Below are 18325 nucleotides of genomic sequence, written 5' to 3' on the forward strand. Positions count from 1 at the left end.
AGTGAAGTAAGTCAAAAAGAGAAAAACAAATACCATATGCTAACACATATATATGGAATCTAAAAAAAAAATGGTTATGAAGAACCTGGGGCAGATAGGAATAAAGACGTAGATGTAGAGAATGGACTTGAGGACACGGGGAGGGGGAAGGGTAAGCTGTGACGAAGTGAGAGAGTGGCATGGACTTATATATACTACCAAATGTAAAACAGATATCTAGTGGGAAGCAACCACATAGCACAAGGAGATCAGTTTGGTGCTTTGTTACCACCTAGAGGGGTGGGATAGGGAGGGTGGGAGGCAGACGCAAGAAGGAGGAGATATGGAGATATATGTATAGCTGATTCACTTTGTTATAAAGCAGAAACTAACACAACAATGTAAAGCAATTATACTCTAATAAAGATGTGAAAAAAAATTTTTTAGTTAAATTAAAAAAAAAGATGTGGCACATATATACAGTGGAATATTACTCAGCCATAAAAAGAAACAAAATTGAGTTATTTGTAGTGAGGTGGATGGACCTAAAGTGTGTCATACAGAGTGAAGTAAGTCAGAAAGAAAAAAACAAATACCATATGCTAACACATATGTATGGAATCTAAAGAAATGGTTCGGATGAACCTAGGGGCAGGACAGGAATAAAGACGCAGACTAAGAAAATGGACTTGAGGACATGGCGGGTGAGGAGGGTAAGCTGGGATGAAGTGAGAGAGTGGCATTGACATATGTACACTACCAAATGTAAAACAGATAGTGGGAAGCAGCTGCATAGCACAGGGAGACCAGCTTGGTACTTTTTGACCACCTAGAGGGGTGGGATAGGGAAGGTGGGAGCGAGGCACAAGAGGGAGGGGATATGGGGATATATGTATACATATAGCTGATTCACTTTTTTATACAGCAGAAACTAACACAACATTGTAAAGCAATTATACTCCAATAAAGATGTTAAGAAAAAAAAACGAATACATGGCAAGCCTCTATTATCAATGAATATCTCTGAAGATTAGAGTTTGAATTTAATTCCAAATAGAAATAAAAATACCTGAAAACTAAATATGGCACTACAAATAAGTCCAAAATTTCCACTTTGGAGACATTTAAATTTGTTTGAAATTGGATATAAGAACACATAACTCTCACAGCTCATCCTGAGGCTTGCCAAACACATAGTTCTAATTTCCTATCTTGACAAAGTAATTAATTCCTTATCCTTTTAAGATCTAGTCTCCTCTTAATATTTACTCTAAATATTATTGTGAAACTCTTCACACTAAATGAACTTTGTTGTCTTGTTGGCTTTCCACTATAATACTACTCCTGCTATTCCACTTTTTGACTAACTTTCCTTTTCACAGTATTAACTAGTTATATCTAGAATGCTTTTTACCTACATCTGCTCCCCCTCCAGATTTCAAGTATTCTAGAGGGGAAGAAATATGTTTATCTTCTAGACCTCTGAATGTTCAGCGCCTAACACAGAGTTCAGTCCATAGTAGATACACAATAAATATTTGTTTTGCTTTGCTTTTGTTTTCTATAATGGAAAAGACTTCTGAGCAGAGGTTTATGAAGAGTGAGAATGCCTGAAAGAACCACTACAAAGAATGAGAAAGAAAGCTGATAAAGGAAATAGAAGAGACCTGCTAGCAATATTGAGGGCTCAGTCAAGCTTGCTTATCGCAATCAAAAATCACAATTACGGGCTTCCCTGGTGGCGCAGTGGTTGAGAATCCGCCTGCCGATGCAGGGGACACCAGTTCGTGCCCCGGTCTGGGAAGATCCCACATGTCGCGGAGTGGCTGGGCCCGTGAGCCACGGCCGCTGAGCCTGCACGTCCAGAGCCTGTGCTCCGCAACAGGAGAGGCCACAACAGTGAGAGGCCCACGTACCACAAAAAAAAAATAAATAAATAAAAATAAAAATCACAATTACACCGCAACTAGAGAAAGCCCACGCACAGGAACAAAGACCCAATGCAGCCACAAATAAATAAATATTTTTTTTAAATCACAATTAAACAAGCTAATATGAGAAATAATCAGAAGTACAACAAACTGCAGAAATAAACTCTGAAAGAGTACAACTATTGTAATTATCGGGTATGGGATAAAATAAGTATGCATATGTTTAAAAAGTAGAAGGGTACTGAAAGGTGGACAAATAACAGAAAACAATTAAAACTGACCAGGCACATGTAAAAGAAAACCAAATAAAACTACTAGAAATGAAAAATATAATAAATGACAATAGAAATTTGGTATAGGTTAAATAGAAAATTATTCAAAGCTCAGAAGATAATCAAGGAACCAGAAAAACTAAAGAAATTACTCAGAACACAGCACAGAAAGAAAAAATAACAGAAAATATAAAAACAAGAATTTCAGAGACATGAAAAAAAACTAACAGGAAGACTTATCAGAGATGCAAAAGGAGAGAACAAGAAGAATGGAGAAAAACTATAATTAAAAGTGGCTGAAATTTCTTCAGATTTTAAGAAATATATATTCTGAGTAGAATAAAGTGAAATCCACATGAAAGACAAAGAGCTGATCTTAAAAGCAACCAAAGAGAAAAAACATAGAAATGATAGCTTCAAAACACTAGAGAGACTATCTTGTCCTAAAGTGAGCAAAGATTTACTAAACAGAACACCAAAAGTACTAACCATTTAAGAAGATAAAAAAGTTAACCAGACTATATTAAAATTAAGAACTGTGCTCTTCAAAAGATAAACTGAGTGAAAAAGTAAGGGAGTAGAAGACAACATTTCCTATAGACATACCCAAAAAAGGATTCATATCCAGAATATATTAAGAAAACCTAGAGAGATAATCTAATAGAAGATATATTTAAATGGAAAAATATTTATGAAAATATGCTCAATTTCATAAGTTGGACAAATGCAAATTAAAATAAAATGTGGCTCTAATAAACATGGAAAAATACCAACTACTGCTGAGCTGAGAGCAAGCAGAATTTGCATACACACCTGGTAGAAATACAAATTGGCACAACTGTTTTATAAAACTATTTCGTAGTATATACTGAGGCTGAACATATGACTACCCTAGGACCCAGCAATTACATTCCCAGGTATACATACTGAATGAAAATCCATACACATGTTCATTCACCAAAGCACATGTACTAGAATATTCAAGCAGGGCTCTTAACGATTGCCAAAAATTGAAAACTATTCAAATGCCCACCAAGAGTAAAATGGATGAAGTGTGGCATATTCACACAATGCAATACTCAGAATAAAAAAATATCCAGCTCCCAACAAGGTAAATAACACAACGTCTGGCAATCAATCAAGCATGCAAATAGGCAGGAAAACACAAGCCAAAATGAGAATACTCAACCAATCAAAACTGAACCCAAACTAACACAAATGCTAGAATTAGCAAACAAGTACATTGAAACAGTTATTACAATATTACATATGTTCAAAAAGATAAGTAGAAGAAAATTAAGTAAGGAAGAAAGATAGGTAAGGAAGACTTTTTTTAATGGAACTTTCAGATATATAAACGACAATGTCCAAGATGAAAAACATACTGACTAGGATTTATGGCAGATTAGACATTGCTGAGGAAAAGATCAAAAGATTAGTGAACTTGAAGACACAGCAATAGGAACTATCCAAATTAAAACACAGAGAGGAAAAATAATTTTTAAAAAAATAAAAGCACATCTGTGAGATGTGGCACAATTTCATTCATGCTAATATATGTTCAACTGGAGACCCAGAAGGAGAGGGAAGAGAGGGGAAGACAGAAAAAATATTTGAAGACAAAATGGCTGAAAAAATTCAAAATTGGTGAAAACTATGAAACAACAGGTTCAAGAAATTCAACAAAACCCAAGCACAAGAAACATGAAGAAAACTATACTTCACATCATAATCAAATTGTTCCAAACTAGTGATAAAAAAAAAAATCTTAAAAGTAGTCAAGAAAAAAAAGACACATTATGTACACAGAAAAATAAGGATGACCTCAGATTTCTCCCTGGAAACAAAATAAACAAGAAGATAGCAGGGCAACATCTTTAAAGCTACTGAAAGAAAAAAAATCATCAACCCAAAATTCTATACCCAGCAAAAGTATCTTTCAAAAAATGAAAGCAAAACCCTTTTTCAGAGACACAAAAGCTGAAGGAATGTATCACCAGCACACCCTGCACTATAAGAAATGTTAAAATAAGTCTTTCAAGCAGGAAAATAATGGATTTTAGCAGATGGAAATATGGATTCACACAAAGGAATGAAGAACACCAAAACTGATAACTATATGAGCAAATATATTATTTTTCTTATTACTTAAATCTCTTTAAGTAATTGACTTAAGTAATTGACATTGACTGTTTAAACAAAAATAATAACAATGTATTATTACAATATATTGTATAAGATACAAATAAATAAAATGTATGACCCCAGTAGCATAAAGACCAGGAGGAGGGAAGTGAAGTACACTACTCTAAGGTTCTTATACTATATGTGAGTTGGTACAATATCATTAGAAGGTAGACTGTGATAAGTTAAAGATATACCCTAAAACCTTAAAGTAACCCAGTAAAATAACACAATAAAAAGTTACAGCTAATCAGCCAACAGATAAAATAGAAATCAAAAAACATTCAATCTGAAAAAAGGTAGAAAAAGAGGAAAAGGGAACAAACAGCAGATTTAACAAATAGAAACCAAATAGTGAGATAACAGACAAACCTAACTATATCAATAATCATATAAAATGTGAACACAGGCATACCTTGTTTTAGTTCTTCACTTTATTGTGCTTTGCAAACACTGTGTTTTTTACAGATTGAAGGTTTGTGGTAACCCTGTGTTGTCAGATGTTGACTAGCATTTTTTAGCCATAAAGTATTTTTTAATTAAGGTACATATATTATTGTTTTTAGACATAATGCTATTGATAATACAGTATAAACATAACTTTCATATGCCCTGGGAAACCAAAAAATTTGTGCAACTTACTTTATTGAAATATTTGCTTTATTGCAGTGGTCTGGAACCAAACCCACAATACCTCCGAGGTATGCCTGTAGTCTAACAACTTAATTAAAAGGCAGAGATTATCAGATTGGATAAAAAAGCAAGACCCAACAATTTACTTCCTACAGGAAACAAACTTTAAATATAAAGACAAATAGATTAAGTGTGAAAGAACATAAAAAGATATACCATATAACCCTAAGCAAAAGAAAGCTTAATATCAGACAAAGTAGATTTCAGACCAAAAAAATATCACCAGGAATAAAGAAGGGTTTTATAATTATAAAGGGGTCAATTCATTAACTGACCATAACAACTCTAAATGTTAATGTACCCAATAACAAAGCTTCAAAATTGAAGAAGCAAAAACTGATAGAATTGCAAGGAGAAATAAACAAATCCACAATTATAGTCAGAGATTTCAATATCCCTCTCATAAAAATTGGTAGAACAAGTAGGACAGAGCAAGAATAGAGAAGACTTGAACTCAACCAACTTGACCTAACTGTCCTTATAGAACATTCCAGTAACAGAATACATATTCTTCTCACGCACACAAAGAACATTTACCAAGTTATACCATATTTAGACCATAAAGCAAGTCTCAATAACTTCAAAGAGATTAGAGTCATAAAAATATTTTCTCTGACCACGATGGAATTAAATTAAAAATCAATAACAGAACAAGATCTGGAAAATTTCCAAATTAAGTAATATACCTATAAATAATTGATTTCATCCTGCACACCCTTTCTTACTAAATGGCAAAAGTCATGTTTCAAAAAATTCCAAATTGTGGGATCTTATTTCCACAACATTTGGGGCATAATCTTGGCAACATGTGGAATAACAAAGATCCCTGAAAATAGTAGAGATAGTACAAGAACCAAGAGCACACAAAGGAAGACCCCTTGATACCTTACTTTCATGCCCTTTATGTCCTATAAAGAGATCCCTAGGCAAAGCTCCACCCTGGGCTGGTTTCAGTGCAGAAAAAACTTTTATTATTTTCCAGCCTCTGTGCTACCCTCTCTACTTCTTAAAAAGCTTTTTTTTCTCCTTTTTTCCATGCACTATTTTGGGGGTTTTTTTGGTCCATAGGTTAGAATCATTGTCTATAGATGCTCCTCAGCCCCAAAATTAGGAAGGAGAGAGCCTTATCTCTGTTATTCATGTTAAATCATTTGGGTCCCTAAGATAGAACTGGTATACTAGAGATAACCACAGATACAGTTTTTCCTTAACAGTCTCTGGGCACATCATGTCCTGAACCATCTAAGAGAAAATCTGGTGGAGACTACTGACCAATGCACAGTAAATCTAAAAAGCTGTGAGTACATAATGACACACAAAGAGAAAAGGTTAGCATTAAAATATTTCAAACGCGATAAACAGAATATTATATTTCTGTTGAAGCTATAAAGAAAGTCATGACAAAACAGGGCAATAACCTTAGGACAAGTGTTATGAACTAGAAATTCACCAAAGTAATACCATAATTATAGGATTAATAAACCTTTACATAATATGGGTTTGTATATCCACAATAGGAGAAGTAATAAAGAAAATTAGCCCCCCATAATCAACAGACCTTTATGTCATATATTTCAAAAGTTTTAAAACTTCATTAACAAAAAAAATCCTTAATACGTTACTTTCACCATGTCATAATCCCTTTGTTTTTCTGAACAAATATTCTAATTCCCTTTTACCGTATCTTGATTATTATGACTCCTCTTATTTTCAAAATGTATATTTAAATCTCTTTTCAAATGTGTATTTGATCTTATTCAGTGTTATTCCTCCTGTTTTCAGAATTATACTTGACTCACTTAAATTTGTATGCTTTTAAGTACAAGGGCCTCCCCCTCTCTGAGGATACCAAAAAATTCCTAGAAAGGTGTAAGAAGGTTGTTTGGGGTTAACTCATTAGAAAAGAGAATCTATAAAGTGGATGATAAGAACAGAAATATGATATTCTTCTGACTAATGATTCATTCCTTTCATTCCGCTTGTAGATATTTTTAAACAGCAAATGTCGTATTTCAAAAACTTCTGAGAATACAGTCTTATTTCTACAAAAATACAAGAATGTACTATTATATACTATTTAAAAAGGCAAAACCAAAGCAAACTAAATGTCTAACAATAGTAGAATGAATAATTTGTGGTAATTCATACAATGGAATATTATACAGCAGTAAAAATAAACTAGAACCTACACATAACATGGACAAATCTTAAAAACACAACCTTAAAAGCCATAAGCAAGTCACAGAAGCAAAACATAGTTCAATTTCATTTTCAAAAAGGTCAAAAATAGGAAACACTAAATTCCACCACTTTAGGATAGTAGAGTTTTTTGGCATGGGAAGGACTACAGTTGGGTAGAAGCACAAGGAGATTAAAGCTTATTCATAATGTTGTACTTCTCTTGTCTAATAAAATTTTATTATTATTCTTGAAAGTGTATACACAAGGCTTTTGTCTTCTCTGTATATGAGTAATTCATAATTTTAAAAATGTAAAGATTTTAAATAATATAAAATTATTAAAATAATAAAAATTCATATTTATAATAAAGAAAACAAAGAAGAAAAAGTCTTTCTTCCATTGGATTCTGTCATATCTGCCATATGTCTTATCATGGTACTAAGATAGGCACTTGTTACTATAGGAGAGGTAGATGAAGATAAGACCAATATGCTGAGATTAGCAGAGTAGGAAGATGGACAGAACATGGGTCCTTGATGATGTCACAGAGGCACTGATTAACCAAACTAGAGCCATCCCTATGTCAGGACTTCCGCTTGTGAATGATAATAAATACCCTCACTGCTTTTAAGCTATTTTGAAATAGACTTTCTGCTTATTTGATCCAATCACATCCTTTCTAAGTTGTTTATAAGAACCTCTGTTCATAAGAACCTATACTTCTGTTTTATCATGAATATCATAATGAAATTAATAATTTTGTAATTATTTGTTTAATGTCTCTCATCTACTGGACTGTAAGCTCCTTGAGTTTACACTTGAGTTTACTGCCTGCAATACTTTCAGTAGTAACCCCAGTGCCTGGCACATAACAGGCTCTTAATAAATACTTTTGGAATGAATGAATAACCTTATTCACCTAATCCACTAGTAGCGCATACTTCTTTCCAATATTTTTTGTTATTTCAACAAAGCTACAATAAACATCCTTGTACAAGTGTTCTACACATATACAGAGAACTTCTCTGGGGTAAATACTTAAAGGTAGAATTGTTAGATCTTACGTTGTATGTATTATCAATTTTTCTAAGTACTTTCAAATTCATGAAGCGGTTGTACCAAGTTGCCTCCCATCAGCAGTGTTTGAGTTCCTGTTTCTTCACAACCTTGCTAAAATTTAATATCATGAAGCTTTTAAATTTTTGTAAATTTGAAAACTAAGAAACAGTATCTCATTTTAATTTGCACTCCCTTTATTACTGTGGTGAACATTTTCTTATGTTTGGCAACTCAAGTTTCTACTTTAAAAGCACCTGTTCATTTCCTTGGCTCAATTTTTTTTTGAATTGTCCATGTTTTTCATATTATTTTGTAGTTTCTTATTATTTTGGAGACTAATTCTTTGTCTAAGATATAAATGAAGAGATAAGAGAATGGACAGATAGATCTTCAATGTACACACACACACACACACACACACACACACACACCCCATATACATATACCAATACAGAGAGAGAGAAAAAGAGAATGAGAGAGAGTATACAAATATCTTCTCTCTCTGTCTTGCTTCTAAACTTTGTTTATGGTGTCTTTCGTGATGCAGATTTTCACATTTTTATTTGGTCAAATACATCAATATTTTCCTATACAGGCTGTGTTTTTATGTTGTATAAAAGCAGTTCTTCTCTACCCCGATCTCATAACCAATAAATCTTTAAAAGAATATGCTTTGGGGAATTCCCTGGTGGTGCAATGGTTAAGAATCCGCCTGCTAATGTAGGGGACACAGGTTCAATCTCTGGTCTGGGAAGTTCCCACATGCCGTGGAGCAACTAAGCCCATGTGCCACAACTACTGAGCCTGTGCTCTAGAGCCCACGAGCCACAATGGCGTGCCACAACTACTGAAACCCGTGTGCCCTAGAGCTCATGCGCCACAACTACTGAGCCCACGCACTGCAACTACTGAAGCCCGTGTGCAATAGGGTCTGCATACCGCAACTACTGAGCCCGCATGCTGCAACTACTGAAGGCCATGCGCCTAGAGCCCGTGCTCCACAACAAGGGAAGCCACCGCAATGAGAAGCCTGCACATGCCAAAAAAGAGTAGTCCCTGCTCGCCGCAACTTGAGAAACCCCGTGCATCGCAATGAAGACCCAACGCAGCCAAATAAACAAATAAATAGAATACATTTTGGCTTTCATGCATAACAAAGAGCCACACTCAGTAAATGCAGGTGAGCTGCTGTTAATTTTACTGCTTTTATTTTTCTATCCTTACCACTCCAGTGAAACTGATCTCTCAAAAGTCATCAGCAATTTCTCATTGACAAATCCTACAGCCTCTAATCAGGTTTTTTCCTGCTTAACCTCTTTTGAGAATTAGGCACTTTGTCCCAACTTTTCTCCTGAAAATCTTTCCTTCAGTCTCTATGATAAAATACTATCATGGGTTTTGTCCTATATATTGCCTACTCCTTCTCAATTTCATTCACTGATTCTTCTTCATCAGCAGATCCTTAAAGATGAATATTCTCCACCTATACTTTCCATCAATGTGACCTTATTCATTAGCCTCAAATGCTACCTCTTTGAAAATAACTAACCAATCAATTCTAAACCACCTACTTCATTCAGACTGTTTACTTCTGAACAGCCTATTTCAAACACTACATGTCCCTGCAAAATCCACGCTTCCTCTAGTATATCACATTTGGTTACTAACACTACCTATAATCCAAGATGGTAGTCTTTAAGTATTCTTTATCTTCTCTCTCTCATGACCTCAAATCTGATCATTTGTCAGATGCTATCAAGTCTACCTTAAAATATCTCAAGTCAATCCTCTCCATTTCCACTGCCCTATATCACAGTCATCGTATCTTGCCTGATAACTGACTTCCAATGGTTCTTCTACATTGCTATCAGTTATTTTTCTAAAGCATGTATTTAGTTATGATTATCATATGCTCCTTCTGGGCAAGATCAATGTCCTAGCTAGCATGTTCTCAATACATGATCACTGAAAATAGTTAAATGAAATCTGGTATTCTGTTGTTCAAAAACCTAGGATAATAATAACCATTGTAGTTAAGAAGCTGGGTACACCACCCCCTCTCTCTCTGATAACTTAGAAAACTTGCTTGAACTAAAAATTCTGTGACATGTAGAAGTTCAAAGCTAGCCCCCCAGATTTCTGTTAATTCTACACAGCTTAAACTCTCTTGGTTCCTCCCCTCCCGCTTCTAACTCCTACAATGATATGAGTTGTCTTTTTCATTCCAGATGCCAAATCCATCCCCTTTCCAAAAGAACATTTCCTACACCAAGCATTTCATAAACTTACCTGACTTTACTGAAGACCAGAGCACGTCAACAAGGAAACTTCTCAGTGGACATGCAGAATCCAACCACCTTTCTGGCTCGCTCTCCTTTCTCCCTCCTGAGCCTCATACCCTTGTCTTTCCCTGTATCCCTACTCCTAGTCCAAAACAAAACAGTTTTCTATTTGTCTCTTTTGTATCTCCTATTTTTTGTATCTCATTTACTTTTCATCTCTTGAGCTGAGGACCCCCAAGAATCCATTTACTGCTCAAAGTATTTCTTCCAAAAAATATATAATGCTATCCTTAAAAAGAATTCTAATAACTTTTTCTCACATTCCTTTTATCATGATAATAATATCATTTAGAATGCTTATATGTACGAGGCATATCACTAAATGCCTACGAAATAGGTATCATTAATACTTAGGGAAATTACATAACTTGCCAAAAATAACAACTAATCAGCAAAAAGAGCTAAAATTCAAACCCACATATGTCTCACCCCAAAGCCCATACTCTCCTCTGCCTGTAAACAAATGACCTAACTCTTTAGCACAGCATTCAAGATGCTCCTCCATAATTTGATCCTTTTCATAATTCTCTCCCACCATAGTTACACTGGACACTTCTGTTTCCTAAATATACTGTCTAACATCTCAGTGCTATTGCTTTCATCATGCCATTCTATTTACCTAAAATGCATGCCTTCTTTATCCATCAACTTCCTACTCATCTTTCAAGAATACTGTGAGGACTCAATGAGTTAATACATGTAAATTACTTAAAAATCCTGTCTGGCGTATTATAAATACTCAATAAATGTCAGCTGTTACTATTACAAACCATTTAGGCTTTAGACAATTGCTGATGTGACCAAAAAAGATCAATCAAAAAATGAATACAAGCCTTGATAATCACATACTGTCACATATATTCTTCCCCTCTCCTCTCTCTCTCTCACACACACAAACACACACAAAACACACACACTCATACATACAAAATACTAAGCAAAGACATATAGTACAAAGAATGCCAGTATTAAAATGAAACATAGTCTTGGTTTAAAATTCAGCTCTGTCATCTAATACCTGTGTGATTTTGGACAAATTATTTAACTTCTCTAAACTCTGGCTTTCAAACACATAGGATAGGGACACTTAAATCTACCTTGTAGGCTTGTTGTGAGAATTAAAGACATTTCCCAAAGAGTTTAGCATGATGCTTGACACATAGTAGGCAGGCACTCAATAGAGGACATAAATTATTAAAAGAAAATATATGATAATTACAGAAAGGATGAGCATATATGAAAATTCAGAAACATCAAATACAGTAAATAATTTCAGAAATTGAAGCATCCTTAAGAATTGGAAAACTTACCATTTTTTACGTTAACTAACGTGATACTTGAAATTATTATCATATACTTTAAAATTATCATCAGAGAACTTGATAAAGAATATTAAGATATTGATTCAAATAATATTTACTTAGCACTCATACGGTAAGTCCAAAATTATGAGAGATATAACAAATGGTGTATGACGGTATGAACTTTATTTTCAAGGAATTCACAAGAAACCCAAACCATATGGCAGTATTTTATGTGTTACATAAAATACAGGTTTTTAAAAGATATATGCCAAAACATAGGCATAAAAAGTAGAATGGCGGTTGCCAGGGGCTGAAGGGAAGGGAGGAAAGAGGAGTTATTGTTTAATGGGTACAGAATTTCAGTGTTACAAGATGAAGAGTTCTACAGATTAATGGTGATGATGGTAGCACAACATCATGAATGTATTTAATACCACTGAACCATACACTTAAAAATGACTAAGATGGTAAATTTTGATATGTGTATTTTACCACAATAAAAATAACTGGAAGTAAAAAAGAAATATGTCAAAAGTAGGTTCATCTGGAAATAAAATAATGAAAACAATTACACAATGAATTTCTACAAAGATTTTTAAATGTATTACAAATTTAGCACTTACCTTCATATTTAAAATGGTAACACTTTCCAAGCAATAATACAGGGGAATTTCTACTAAAATATGTCTTTGTTTTCAACACCCAACTATATTTCACGTTGTTCCAAGCAGATATAAATTTAGTTTTTAGCTTGTCAACTTCATCTGTTCTTGTGGCCTCCCTCAATGAACTGAAAATACAGGCCACTTATGCTATTTTCAAATAAAGCAAAGTATTTTAACACATTCTGCCCACTTAAAGAACATGGCAGAGAAAAAATTTTAGTTTTAATTTATTTTCAAACAGATCACAATGTTCTTATGGTATAAAAATTAAAAGGTACAAATTCTACTCCAGTTTCCCTGACACCAACCTCTTTTCCCAAAGGCAACAAATGTTACCAATTTCTTATATTTTCTTCCATTTTAGATATTTTAAAGGTTTAAAGTATTTGAATATTCCAGTGAAGTAATTTAGGGAAAAGATCACACAGTACACTAATGCTTATGATAAAAGTGGATCTCTGAAGTTTCCTAGGGAAATCTGTTTTTACCCCATAATTTCAGCCAAATGAGGATTTCTGAAAGTGATGTATAAAGCTTTCAGACATTTTCATCTCAATTTTCCACCTCCCAATCCCCAATCCTCAACTCTTAGTTGAAAACTCTAATTCTTCCAATTTTCTTCCTACTAAACTGTCTATATCTAAAAGGAACTATCCTTTTGGTTTTTTATGATGCCATTAATAGTTCTCAATTTCCTGAGAAAAGCACTTGCCCATTACATTCCTGAATATTCCTAAGTGTATGAAATTCCTGAGTGCTAATGGCAGACTTAAAAGCAGCTCCTAAAATGCAAGAACATATAAATAAAAAGAATCTGAAATTGGGAGTTAAGAGACTTAGGTCTAGTCTTAAGCAGACCAACATTTATATTTAACAGAGTTGTTACAAAATTTTAAATGAGTCATTTTTATGAAAGTGCTCCCTTAAGTACTATAATACAAATAAGCATAAAGAACAAGTAAATTAAAATATGTATTTATAATAAAAATCATGCAAGTATCTGTGTTTGGTAGTGAAAAAGAAAGAATGGAGGGACTTCCCCGGTACTGCAGTGGTTAAGAATCTGCCTGCCAATGCAGGGGACACGAGTTTGATCCCTGGTCCAGGAAGATCCCACAAGCTGTTGGGATCGTCTAACTAAGCACGTGCACCACAACTACTGAGCCTGTGCTCCAGAGCCCACGAGCCACAACACTGGGCCCACGTGCCACAACTACTGAAGCCCGTGCACCCTAAAGCCTGCGCACCGCAACTACTGACTCCACGTGCCGCAACTACTGAAGCCCACATGCTCTAGGGCTCGCGTGCCACAGCTACTGAGCCTGCATGCTGCAACTACTGAAGCCTAGAGCCTGTGCTCCACACCAAGAGAAGCCACTGCTAGTGAGAAGCCCAAGCACCGCAACGAAGACCCAATGCAGCCAAAAAAAAAAAAGAAAGAAAGAATGGAAAGTCAAATACAGTAATCAGGCTCCGGATTACTGCAATACTCCATCAAAATGGCTTATCTGTAATCAGTTTTTCCCCACTCTAGCATATGCCACATATCCCTGCCAAATTAATCTCCCTGTGGCTCAGCTTTGATTAGGTAACTTGTCTGCTCAAAAACCATCCTCAATGATCCATTACCTAACAGATTTATAATGAACTTCTCTGTGATACTAAAGACTTTCCACAATATGATACAAATTACCTTTATAGTCATCTTTTCCACTACTTCTCATCTATACTCAAAGTGGGCTTTACTATTTGGTTCATACTATTCCATAACAAAAATATCCTCCCCAATATCAGCCCATTTAAATCCATTTAAATCTTCTTCTTCTGACTCAAACACGCACTTCTAAGACATCTTTTCCTTTTCCCACCTATCTCTCATTCTCTTCTCTGAACTCCAATGGGAAAATAGTATTTAATGGCCATCTATTTTATACTAGGAACTAAGCTAGGTGCTTTATAGACATTGTTTCTCAGGAGTATTATTAGTACCATACTAGAATGATTCGAATCCCCCCAAACGATAACTATCTCCTCTCCCCAAAAGGCAGTATTTCCGAAGCAAATCCTAAGAACTTCATAAAAACAACCTCAAAAACTAACAAACAAAAAACCTTTAAGGAGGAACTTCTCTCTTTCTCCCTATGCTTTACCCTCTACCTGTATACCCTCTTACCAGTCACCAGCCCTTCCGAAATAAAAGAAAGGTGAATCTGACAAGTCAGAGCCTGAGGCTCTGCAACGATCTACATTTTACACGAGCAATGAGTTATAGTGCACACAGCAGGCAGAAGTTGTCTCTTAATGGCTAGGCCTGAAATTGACATAGCTTCATTTCTAACTCATTCTATTGGTTGATATGAGACACAAGCCAGCCCAGATTCATATGAGAAAAGAGACAACACAAAATGTGATTCACTGAGGACTGTCTTTGGAGACTAGCTACCATAAACAAAATGTTACCAAAAAACCGACAGTCCGTTAAGTCAGCAATTTGAAAATCACAAGTCAGGCTTTAAAAGATGCAAACAAGCCGAAGAGCATAGAAATAGTAGAGATAATAATGATTTTCTGGAGGAACAGAAACACCCAGAAGGATGATTTACTTCTTAATATTTTAAAAAGGAAATCAAGTTTACATACCTCATAAAGTCATGTAAATATGGGGGGGAAGCAAAAATGAAACACTTTTTCAAGAAAGTAAGGTCCAGTTCTTTTAAATTTTAAGTGCTATGCCATTTCTAGTTCCATCTTTATATAATAATATTGACATTGATAAAAAATAATCCAAAATTATGTTCAGTGTATTCAGAGAACAGCAAGAATAGGGAGCAAGAGAGGCTGGGTTTGAATACAAGTTTCAAGACTTACCTAGATATATGACCTTGAATATGTCACCTAATCTCAATTTTCTAATTTGCAAAAAAAGAATACCTTAGAAACATATTAGATTTAAATCTCAGAAAGATATCTAACTCAGAAAGATGAAATTTAAATGAAAAGGTACATAAACTACAACATACTAGTGAGTACTCAATCGATTTTAATCCTTCTTAAACCATCCATACTACACAAACTCTAAACAATGAAAATACATTCAACATTTTAGAATAATTTTCACCAATAAAAATAAAACTAAAATACTACTCTATAACTTAAAACTATCTAGAACATGTAGTTATCCTGAACAATGTGTTCTTCAGAGATTAGGGATTACCATAATCTTATGATGCCCACTTAAATATTTAGATAGGGAAAGCTATACATATGTAAATAATAGGTTAAATAACAATTCCTAGGTCACTGCTGAAATGTGTTGAGTACCTGTATGACAATGTTCAGACCTTATAAATGAAATCTTCATCACATAACCTATCCATCAGATTAAATGGTTGAAAAAGAACATAAGCCTCTGTTTGCAGATGACATGATTTACACACAGAAAATCCTAAAGAATCCACAAAAAATTATTAGAATAAAAGATTATCAAGTTTACAAGATACAAGATCAAATCACAAAAATCAATTGTATTTCTATATACTAGCAATGAAGAATCTAAATGAAATGAAGAAAATTCATTTTAAAATAGCATTGAAAAGAATAAAATACTTAGGAATAACTTTAACAAAAGAAGTGCCAAGACTTGCACACAGAAAACTACAAAACCTCATTGAAAGAAATTAAAGACCTAAATAAATGGAAAGACATCCCATGTCCATGGATTGGAAGACTTAATATGGCAATATTCTGTTAATATGCCAATACTCTGAAAATTGATCTACAGATTCACTAAAATCTATATAAAAATCCCAGCTGGATTTCTTGCAGAAATTCATAAGAGGATCAAAAATTCATCTGGAAAATGCATGGAATCCAGAACAGTCAAAACAATCTTGGAAAAGAAGAACAAAGTTGGAGGAATCATACTTTCCAATTTCAAATTTTACAAAAAGCTAAAGTAATCAAGAGAATGTTCTACTGGCATAAGAACAAACATACAGATTAATGGAATAGAATTGAGAGTCCAGAAATCAACCCTTACATCTATGGTCAACTGATTTTAGATAAGTGTGGCAAGACCAGTCAATGGAGAAATATTCTTTTAGACAAATGGTGCTGAGACCAGATAGCCACATACAAAGAATAATGTGGAACCTCTACCTCACATCATATGCAAAAATTAACTTGAAATGGATCAAAGACCTAAATATAAGAGCTAGAAAGATAAAAACTCTTTAAAGAATAGGTGCAAATCTTCATGACCTTGATTTAAGCAACAGTTTCTTAAATACAACATCAAAAGCACAAGCAACAAAAGGAAAAAAATAGGTAAATTGGACCTCATCAAAAAGTAAAAGTTTTATGCTTCAATGGACACTATGAAGAAAGTGAAAAGACAATCCAAGAATGGGAGAAAATATTTGCAAATCATATATCTGCTGAGGGATTTTTATCTAGAATATATAAAGAACTCTTACAACTCAATAATAAAAAGACAACCCAATTTTAAAACATGCAAAAGATATGAATGGACATTTCTTGAACGATATATACAAATTGCCAATAAATACATAAAAAGAAGATTAACTTCGTATGTTCATCAGGGAAATGCAAATCAAACTCACAGTGAGATACTTCACACTCACTAGAATGGGTTTAATTAAAAAGATAGACATTAACAAGTATTGCTGAGGATGTGGAGAAATTCAAACCCTCAAACATTTCTGGTAGGAATGTATAATGGTGCAAACAGTTTGGAAAACAGTTTGGTAGTTCCTTAAAAAGTTAAACTTAGGGTAAACATATGATCCAACAATTCTACTCCTAGGTATATACCCAAGAGAACTGAAAACATATGTTTACACAAAAACTTGTGTACAATATTCACAGCAGCATTATTCATATAGCCAAAAAGTGGAAACAACCCAAACATCTATCAACTAACGAGTGGGTAAAGAAAATGTGATATATCCATACAATGAAATATTATTCAGCCGTATAAGAGAATGAAGTACTGATATATACATGCTACAACATGAATTAACTTTCAAAACGTTATGTCAAGTGAAGGGAGTCAAAAACAAAAGGCCACAAGTTATATGATACCATTTATATGAAATGTCCAGAATAGGCAAATCCAGAGAGGCAAAAAGTAGACTGGTGGATGCCAGGGATTGGAGAGAGGTGGGGAGGAATAGGGAGTAGTTGCTAATGGGTACAAGGTAGCCTTTGGGGGTGATGAAAATGTTCTGGAATTAGATAGTGATGATGGTTGTACATTCCTGTGAGTGTACTAAAAACCACTGAATCATACACTTTAAAAAGGTGAATTTTAGTAGTATATGATTTAAATCTCAATTTTTCAAAAAATTAATGTCTATAATCTTCAAAATACAATGTCAAGTTATTATCAAGTTTTAACTGTCTAAATAGCTAGCTGGCCATGACTTCCAGTGAACCAGGAGCCAACAGCCAATTGTGTTTTACCTGAATTTGCACTGTCAAGGGGTTTTACTAAATTTTATCATTCCTATCTTATGGATATGAACTTCTTCCGGTTGAAACTGGTTCTGCTGAGTATTTCTCCATCTTTGAAGGATTTTTCATCTCCAATTTGTTTCTAGTCTTAAGTGGGCTTCAAAACCACCATATGATCCTTATTGGATTTGTATGCAAACCAAGAGTAACTAAGTTAAAAATAAGGATCTGAGTGTGTTC

General features: G+C 34.2%; 1 protein-coding gene across 1 annotated transcript in view; it reads right to left on the bottom strand.

Moving 5' to 3' along the window:
* ATG4C (autophagy related 4C cysteine peptidase) overlaps nucleotides 1–14334 on the bottom strand; it is a 58914-nt gene extending 44580 nt beyond the window's left edge. The window contains exons 1-3 of the mRNA XM_055083908.1: nucleotides 14304–14334; nucleotides 13323–13392; nucleotides 12569–12735 (exon numbers count right to left, since the gene is read on the bottom strand). Of these exons, the coding sequence (XP_054939883.1) occupies nucleotides 12569–12735; nucleotides 13323–13392; nucleotides 14304–14334 (268 nt within the window). The remainder of the gene's footprint in view (nucleotides 1–12568; nucleotides 12736–13322; nucleotides 13393–14303) is intronic.
* Between the last annotated feature and the right edge of the window lie 3991 nt (nucleotides 14335–18325).

This window comes from Physeter macrocephalus, chromosome 4 (assembly GCF_002837175.3).
Source record: "Physeter macrocephalus isolate SW-GA chromosome 4, ASM283717v5, whole genome shotgun sequence".
Classification (NCBI taxonomy): domain Eukaryota; kingdom Metazoa; phylum Chordata; class Mammalia; order Artiodactyla; family Physeteridae; genus Physeter; species Physeter macrocephalus.